The sequence below is a fragment of the Semicossyphus pulcher genome, unplaced genomic scaffold (assembly GCF_022749685.1).
Source record: "Semicossyphus pulcher isolate SPU_LCO1_2020_fin unplaced genomic scaffold, fSemPul1.0.p SCAF_2, whole genome shotgun sequence".
Taxonomy (NCBI): Eukaryota; Metazoa; Chordata; class Actinopteri; order Labriformes; family Labridae; genus Semicossyphus; species Semicossyphus pulcher.
The window spans coordinates 13049169-13058776 of record NW_027211693.1 but is presented as its reverse complement, the minus strand read 5'-3'; the positions used below and the strand labels follow the sequence as shown (position 1 = coordinate 13058776).

The 9608-nt window shown below is 36.9% G+C and overlaps 1 protein-coding gene across 1 annotated transcript; it reads left to right on the top strand.

Annotated features, from left to right (window-relative positions):
* The first annotated feature begins 2958 nt into the window (after positions 1–2958).
* LOC138598492 (uncharacterized) lies at positions 2959–7676 on the top strand. Its single transcript, XM_069670286.1, has 6 exons — positions 2959–3016; positions 3157–3495; positions 3576–3923; positions 4747–4863; positions 4978–5039; positions 6832–7676. The coding sequence occupies exons 1-6, from the start codon at positions 2974–2976 to the stop codon at positions 6955–6957; spliced, it is 1035 nt and encodes a 344-aa protein (XP_069526387.1). The 5' UTR covers positions 2959–2973; the 3' UTR covers positions 6958–7676.
* The last annotated feature ends 1932 nt before the right edge of the window (positions 7677–9608 follow it).

Below are 9608 nucleotides of genomic sequence, written 5' to 3'. Positions count from 1 at the left end.
AAATGTTCATCAAGTTTAGCATCTTAGTTTAGCGTGTTAGCATACTAGTAGTTTCTTATTAGGTTCTCATAATATCATGCACTGACTACTGCAACTCCCTATTGGCAGGCCTTCCTGCATGCACATTCAGATCTCTGCAGATGATCCACAATGCAGCAGCGTGACTGGTCGTCAATCAACCGAAAACGGCACACGTCACTCCCGTTCATATTCCTCCACTGGCTTCCAGTAAATTCAAAACCCTGTTGCTCGCTTACAAAAACAGCAACAAAAACGGCTCCTGCCTATCTGACCTCACTCATCCAGGTCTACACTCCCTCCCTCAAAGCAATCAATGTTTCCAAACCTCATGGGGGCGCTAGAGGAAAATAGGGATCAACAAAGGCATTGGGATTCATCCTCTGGGAGCCATGAATGTCTGTACAAAATGTTGCATCTATTCATCCTGTAAATGAAATATTCGATTAGAGAAAACTCGATTTGAAAATGCGATTTGTATTTTAGGCTTTGCTGGATTAAATCATATATGACAAAGTCAAAGGGCCATGACAGTGTCTCCTGTGTTACACAATCATACATTAAGTTAAATGAAGTATGAAGTATTCTCCCTCCACCACCTTTTCTCACCTCTCAAAGAAGTGTTAAAGAACATGTGGTTTCTGCAGATGAACTTCACTGTAAATTTTCCACTGCAGATGCAATATACCTGTTACCCACAGTTTTGCTTCAGAGACCAGATCTTTGCATAGTTCAAAGGATGGTTGACTGGTGGACGTTTGCATACTGCTGAAAAGAAAATCGTGAGAGAAAACAGAGATTACACTTACCACGCGTTCCTACTTATCACAGCATCTTGAAGGAATAAGTACGATGTTTAAAATCAGAGCAGATGGTTTTTTTGCAGTCGTGGAAGAAGATCACTTACGAAGGTAAAAGAAGCAATTTAACACAATAAAACTACATCCTTACAAGTAGAAATAAAACATTAGTTTGACTAACATACATACGAATTAGCACTAAAAAGTACTTGTAGTTATATTGTATTATTGAATCATTATTATCGATACACTTTAATGCAAACAGTACTTTATTTTAAATTGCTTTACATACTTTAGTATATTTTTTGGTAGTTTAATCTATATTAGTGCATCATCACTTCTAAACAGACCAAAGATAATGTGTAAAATCTTAATCTGCAAAAATACCAATAACTGTAGCTGTCAGGAAACTGTTTAATCAGCATTTCTCACTAAGATGTATTGGATCAGATATATAAATTAAAAAGTAGGCTTAAAAAGTAATCTCTAAATTATACTACAATACCATTAAAAGACTTTTCAGCCACTCATTTTTAATTCTCATTGTCCTGCTCCATGTCCGCTGAAGCTGCTAGAGGTCTACAGACTGTCTGAGGAAGGGCAGAGTGATACTTTAAATGTTAAATGTGCATTTCTTTAAGGCAACTGTTCTTCTATTCTACCCTAAACTCTCCAAGCTCCTTAACATCATATTGGACTGAGAAAAACATCTTGAACCCATTTAAAGGAAATTTCAGCGCTTGAGCAGTGTGTCAATATCGACAAAGTTCATTAACATAAAAGTTTTTCTTCTTCTTGTTATGAGTACTTTGAATCTGACTACTTTAATCCATTTTTAATTCCACAACACCCATAATTCACTAATACTTAGTAGAAATACGTAATTATTGTTATTCTATTTATCAGAATCAGAATCAGCTTTATCGACCACATGTGTACACATACACGTACTATGTACAAGCATGAAACATTAAATATTAAACTAAAAACTACAAGCCTACATTAAACGTTTAACTCATATGTACAAGCTACGAGAGACAATAGTGCAATGATCATAAGTAAGAGATCAATGATAGAAGTGGAACAAAATGTCTTCAGCCTTTCTGCCTTTTGCAGGGTTATGTTTTGTGTTTGGTCTGAAACGTATTTAAGTTAAAACTCTGTGTGTAAAAGCGTCACAGTCTGAACATCCTGACACGATTTCAATTTAAACAAAAGGTGAGGACCCAGAAGCAGACTTAGATACGGATTTAATTAAATAAAAGGCAAAAACGTACAAACAAAATCTAACTCCAACAACAGACAAAAAGGAAAATCAAAAGACACAGCAAAAACTTACAAACAAAACCAGGAACAGGTAATACACGAGGAAATCAGGGGAAGCACGAAGAATATCCAAAGGAGTACACAGAACAAAATCACAAACATAGACCAAACCCCACAAGAAGGACGACAATGAACAGGCAACGAGACAGGGGAGCACAAAGACTAAATAAACTTAGGAGGTGAGGCTAATCAGACACAGGTGAGACAATCAAGGGGCAGGTGAAAACAATCAGGGCAGGGCACACAATCAAACAAGTGGGAAACACAAAGACAGGAAGTGGATCAACACGAGAGATAAGGTGACAAAGTAAAACAGGAAATGATCTAACCAAAGAGACACAAGTGAAATACTTAACTAAACAAGACTAAACACTGACAAGAACACAGAATAAACTAAATACAAAACTAAACGATGAAAACTCATGACAAGGGACAAAGTGACAAGGTAAATCAAGAAATAATAACTGAACACCGAAATACAGGACAAAAACATAACTAAACTAGAATGACTCATGACACATCCTGCAGAAACTACATCCTGGTTTTAGAATACAGTAACATCCATGTTGGTTAAAATATATATCTCTTTATAATTATGTATATAAGTAACTTTTAAAGTCATTAGAATGTTTCTTTATACTTATCTAGTCTGTCAGTTAAATCTCAAGATTCACTTTAAATGGGTCACTGGCTTGCTGAATTAAACAGGAAGTGCATTTTCTAGGTTTCAGCCAATCACTGTGATTTGAAAACTTTGGTCACCTTGTGACTTAACCTTCCATCTGAGTGGGAAGACTTCAGTTGTGCAAGAGTAGGGTGCTGTAACACAATGATCAGACGACTTGCTGCTTTGATCCTCCTCAGTACATTGTGTAAGTGTGCTTTTTGTCTGCTTTGAAAAGAGTTCATTTCAACACATAATTCGTGTTGAAACAAATGAGGATATGTAACATTTTAGATACATTTTGTCAGGTTGTCTCGTAACTTTAATATTGCTCTCTCTTTTCTACAGCTCACACCACACACATGCCTCAGCAGATCTCTATGACTGTGCTTGAACCTGGGGATGATTTTACTGTCATGTGTCCAGTCACTGGGCATGTAGTCGGGCTGTTTTACTGGTTTAAGCTGAAGTTTGGATTTATGGTCCAAACAGTTGCAGCAGGAAGTTTTCGAAACCTAAAACTTAAAGAACAATTTGACAACTCAAGATTCACAGTGACATACACGGATACTCGGTATTTTCTCAACATCACAAATGTAAGCAAAGAAGATGAAGCAACGTACTTCTGTCAAGCTGGAACGGCGTACGAAATGAAAGTGCTTAACGGCACTCTCTTAGCTGTGAATGGTAAAGTATGTTTATTCACTTTTCTGCATCAATACCCCCAAAATGATGTGCTAAGTCCTGCTTTATTGTGATTAACGCAGATCATGAAAATCATCAGAAATCAGTCTACGTGGAACAAAGACCGGAGACGCAGTCTGTCCAGGAGGGCAACCCAGTGAGTCTCCAGTGTTCACTTCTCTCCAAGTACAAGGAAAACAGAGTCCAGTGTCCAGGAGAACACAGTGTGTACTGGTTTAGAGCTGGATCAAGAGAATTCCACCCAGGTGTTATTTACACTCACAAGAACAACAGTGTTGCACAAGAGGAAAGAAGTTGTGTCTACAGTCTGTCCAAAACTATTCAGAGCTCCTCTGACTACGGGACTTACTACTGTGCTGTGGTCACATGTGGAGAAATCCTGTTTGGTGAAGGGACTACAGTGGAGACAAGTATGTTTAAAATTCTTCTATAAGTCAAAATGCACAAGTGTTGATTGTTATTATTCTGTTGCTTTCAAGTTAAGTGTTTAAGAAAGCATTTTTCTTCTACAGTCATTTTATTGGGGACGTTTATCTTTGGCCTTATGTTGTTAGATACAAAATCTTTTTAGGCATTGAAATCAGCTTGAAGTGCTCACAGCAGTAAATACTATATTATTATCCAAAGCAAAATGAGCATTGCAATGTCTTTTTAAATGGCTAAAATTTTAGCCTTCCATCTCGTAGTGTTGGGAATTACGGCTCTTTGAAGGGAGCCGGATGTTATGACATGTATGTTTAAAATTCTGCAATTTTAAAATTTAAAAAGAAACAGTAGAATAATGTAGGAACAATTAAACACTTAATCAATGTCACTGATTTGCCAATAATTTATGATACAACTCTGTATGACTACAGAGATGTCAGCAAAAAAACAACTTGTCGGGAGGCTTATAAAGTTGCTCACCGTTGGCACTATGTTGTGGTGACAGAATTCCGCTGAACGTGACCCAGTGGTGTTGCAGTTGAAAAAAGCTGCCTGTGGTAATTCGGCACAAAGGGGAGTGGATATATACAACATCAATATGGGTACCTCTGCTGCTGCTAGTGTGGCTGAATTAACATTTGTCACATCATCGCCTCATAATGTGGAACAATTGCAGTTCAGAACATGCACGGCTTTGCTTTTTGTTTTTCTAAAAAGTGAATGATCACTTTCTGCATGAAGTTTTGTTGCTGTGGACAAGTGTTCAAGTGTTCATGTCAAAGCACTTTTAAATTCTTCTCATTTCAGAAAAAGAACCGTGGCCATTTTACATTGTGCTTGGGACACTGCTGCCCTACTGTGTGTTTGTGACTGCTGCTCTAATGATCTACAGAAAGCAGAGGCCAGTTTGTAAAGAGTGCAAAGGTAATTTCGAATGTTGAGTACGCTAATCAAGGCCTGTGTCGACACCAATATTTTTTAGACATCTTTTAATTGTATATATCCTTTTTGCCCTCCTGTTTATGCTTTTATTAACAGGAGAAATCACCTCCTATCAAGCTGAAGGTGACAGATCAGCTGAGGATCAACCGAGAAATGAGGTACATAATAATCTATTTATCATCTATTAAACAACAGCTAGTTCTGACCAAGTAATCTGATTGGATAAGAGGCATTCCATGAGTGCTGGTATAGAGAACAACATCACTGGGACTTTTCACTCTGTGTATCACTCCACCTCAGACACATGTTCTGAATACTGTTAATTAAAATTACAGCAGACCCATGTTTGTCTACAATAAACGAGCTGGTACCTCTGAATCCCTGTGCGTTCACACTGAACGCAAATTTTCGCTTCCATTACTCGTGCGTGTTTGACGGCCGGATAAAATTTTGTGTTTAAATAACAGGTGAATTTCCGCCCTTCGCTTCCGGAACGGACGAGAGGAAGCAGGGCTTATCTCCGTGGTTACCAACGTTGTCAGGAGAATCTCGATGTTGATAGGCTTTTCGCTACACCACGTGTAGTGAATTTGCCGAGGAAGACGAATTTGCGTCTACTGGCGTCATTGCATTGACTTTCTATGGAATCTCGCCGCAGATTTTTCGTCTATTCGCGTTCGGTGTGAACGCACAGTCACACAGCAGACTCTTATTTCACTGGTTGATGATAAATTAAAACAGATAAATGTACATCCGGAGTGCAGGAGAATGTTTGGGTTGCTTAGCAACAACAGTCCAGTTTCAGTTAAGTCGTGAAACTAGTTGAGTTGGTGGAGCAAAAAATAATCTGTTGTTGATTATACTTTTTTTTTATATATAATTAAATTATTTGCCGCTTGTATAACTGTTGTATAAAAGAAATATCACACCCGGGGTTGTGATATTGTGCTAAATATCAGCACTGCTGTGATTATCTTTGGCACGAGGCCGCACGACTAAATCACAGCAGTGCTGATATTCAGTACCACATCACGACCTCAAGTGTGATATTGCTTAATTGCTCGTGGCAAGCTGTTGGCAAGCTGAGTGCCAGAATCAAGATTGTTTTAACTCTTAAAATCGAGGCAAAACCACTATATTGGTATATGCATCAGTTTTGTCTTAAAATATCATTAGATTTAGGCGTATATGTTGATCTCTAGTGATTTGTCATGATGATCCCTCTTTGCACATAGAAAGGATTTTGGTCCACCGCCTTATTAGTTCTCATTATTGAAGGCCTGAACACTTTTGGGCTTATTTTCGCACCTGATGCACATATTAAAAGAAAAGCATTACAGTTTAAAAATAGCTCTGGTTTCTGATGTGCTGTGGGTTTATTTAGGCAGCTTGGTAAGGGCTGGAAAAACATTGTGGTTTGGCTTAAGAGAAGTGGTATTCATCGTCATAGTAACAAGAGGAAACAATAGGTGTAGGTTATGGAACAATTCTGGTCATTGATTAAAAATGAAAGAGGACGTGAGCAACAGTTTAACAGCATTTCTGACCATGACTTCCTCCTTTACTCTCAATGTAATGGAGACCCAAATACTACAGCTGTTGGAGGTCTTTAAATGTTAACATGTTTTCTTGCTGAAAGTTCTGATATTCTTGTTCTTGTTGGGAGGCAGTCTCTATATCACATATATTTTTTGTAAGTTGATATAAAGTGCAGTTTGTTATTTTTCATCCTAAAATAACAAAATAACTTTAATCAAATGCAGCTTCTTACTAAACCTTGTCTCTTAGAAATCACGTTTACATACAATTGCTTTCCCAATTACATTGTGACGACAAACATAATTGCTGCCACATCAGAGTTGCAGAGGGACTTCTTATATTGGTTAGAATAGAACATTTTTTGCGGTATTAACAGCTCCAACATCTCACAGTCATAATCATCATTTGCAGGACGGTGAAGAGGAGGCTCTGAACTATGTAGCGCTGGATTTCCAATCAAGAAAAGCTCAAAGATGGACGACGACCAGGGAGTTACCTCAGGACTGTGCCTACTCTGGCGTAGGAGAATGTCTGTGAAACGTTGTCTACATGAGGAGTGTACATATGTGTCCACCATCGCATCTTCCATTCAGCTGTGATTCCTGTGAATGAAATGAAATGAGTGATTGGGATTGAACATTTTTCATAATAATGTTATTTTAGCTTTATTGAATGGATATTTATATTTATTGTATTATCTTAATTGTTGTTACTGCCTGTCAGATTGATCTAGGATAGTGATTCAACACCTGAATGCAATGTGCATGTATATGTCTGACCGATGAAGTCAAATGTTTCCTGTTCTAAAAAAATTAATGATCATGATTTTTGACAGTTTGTGAAGATATTTTCTTTTGCCTGTTATGTATGCCCGAGATACATCTCAAGTTAGAGTTGCTGGACCTGTAGAAAGCTTTTGACACACATATTGTAGACTTGATTGATAGTGGAGGATTTGGTGTTCCCCAAGGCAGTGTGTTAGTAACAAAGAGTTTCAAGGACAGCTCAAGGGGTGGGGGGAATTCAACGCCTGGTTTTTAACAAAACACCTGATAAAGGTCTTGTGAGAGCTGTCTTAGACCACAGATGTACACACTACCTGTTCAGGGCAGAGCCAGACCTTAAAAGTTCAATATCTAACAACCTCAAACTCTTGGACTCTGAAGAAGTAGACATAAGGGTAGGCCAGAGCACAGAGTAAAGCATAATATAATTCAGTGCAATGGAGTATAGTACATAATTGTATAGTATATAATAGTATAATTTCTAACACTGAATAATATGACATAATATAGTACAGTATTTTATAGTATAGTAAATTATAACATAGTATAGTATAATATAATATAGTATGATACAGTATTGTAAAGTTTATAATATAATATAGTATAATAAATTATAGCACAGAATAGCATGATAAAGTATAGTGTAGTATAGTATGATTTAGTATGATATAATATTCTATAGTATACCAGTATAATGAATTAAAGTATAATATATTACAGTATGGTATAGTGTAGTATAGTATGATGTAGTATTATATATTATAATATAGTATAGTAGAGTATGATATAATATTGTAAAGTATAGTTTAACAGTATAATGCAATAAAGTATAGTGTAGCATAATATAGAATAGTGTAGATAGTATAGTATGTATATCATCCTGCATACTGCATAGTATAGTAAGGCCTCAGGCTTCATGGTGATGTCATCCCCACCCTAAACTGCCCCAGTGTGGTAGAAGCCGGACCCACATCACCGCTTGTCATGAAGTTTACGTAGCTGAAAGGACTGATTATATAATTAGGTTGCCGTGGAGACACTGGGCTTTGTCTCTGCCAATCATCAACAGGCGACTTTCAGAATGTCTAATAAGAACGACATTTTCCTGACAACCATGATCATGATTTTATTTTGGAAATATTCTTTTTCCAGGTAAGCATGAAATATGGTGAAGTTGAGGTAGCTTAGCAGTGGACTAAGTAATATGGAGAATTCTGGATACAGGAGGGTCATAGAGCAAAGTCAGGATTGCTCTGGGGAGGCTTCAGCACACTGACATACGTGTGTGCATACATGTGTAGCAATAGGAAGAAACATGGAATTCAAGTTTCTGGTTTTTTTATATTTTGCAAGAGTTGGACATTAAATAATTAAAATGAATGATAGCTGAAACTTTTAGTCTTTTGTCTGCTCTCTTTCTCTGGTTGTCTGCATTCACACGTTGGTTAAAACCACATAACAAAAAAAGCATTTACAACGTTTTTTAATGAGTAGTTTACAAATAAACTAAGACATGGACTTTAAACACAATGTAAAAGATACACTTATAGGTAAGAAATGCAACAAAATATATCACAGGCTTTGATAGTCTTAAAACCCCCCAATTATAAAGCGATTAACAAACCTGAGATGACACCAGGTTCACATTTAAAGCTCGACATTATGAACAGCTTCAAAACTTCACTTGAGCGTACACATCGTCCTCAGCCAACTCCCTTTTCTGTCGTCCTCTGGTTGCGTTTTTTGCAGAAAACTTCAGTGCGGCATAGTTTAATTCATCTTCAGCGACAGTCTGTGCAGAAAATAAAACAGTTACATAAATATATTCACATTAATATGAAGTATTTAGGTTTATTTTGTGTTATTTCTTACAGTATCATGAAGTTGTTGGCCTGTGGTGTTACTTCGTCCGTGTGAAACATCACTTTCTGATCCTAAAGATGTGAGACATCATGAAAATTAATATGTGTTATATAAAAGCACTTAAAGTAAGAGGATAATTTCTTAATGTTTTATTTGTTTTATTTATTTTCTTGAACTAATCAGATGAAACATATTTAAAGGTTCGGTTTACAGAGGTACAACAAGGCAGATGGACTTTAATGTTTGTCTTTAAAGTTTTAAAATGAACCGGTGTTGTAAATGTTTGTCTGATTAGCACATGAAGAGGATTGTAGTTTCTGTAACATCTTTCCATGCTTACAACACTCACCTTTATGTTGTTCATGCACTTTTCGCTTGCAGATGAGGACAACATTTCCAAGGACAGAAATGACCAGGCAGACTATTAATATCACCTCTGTCGTAGATACCGAATGCGTTGTTGCCACTAGAAAACGAACAAAGACAGTTCGAAGTCATGATTTGATCAAGATTTTTTAAATATTACTTCCATTTCTGGAC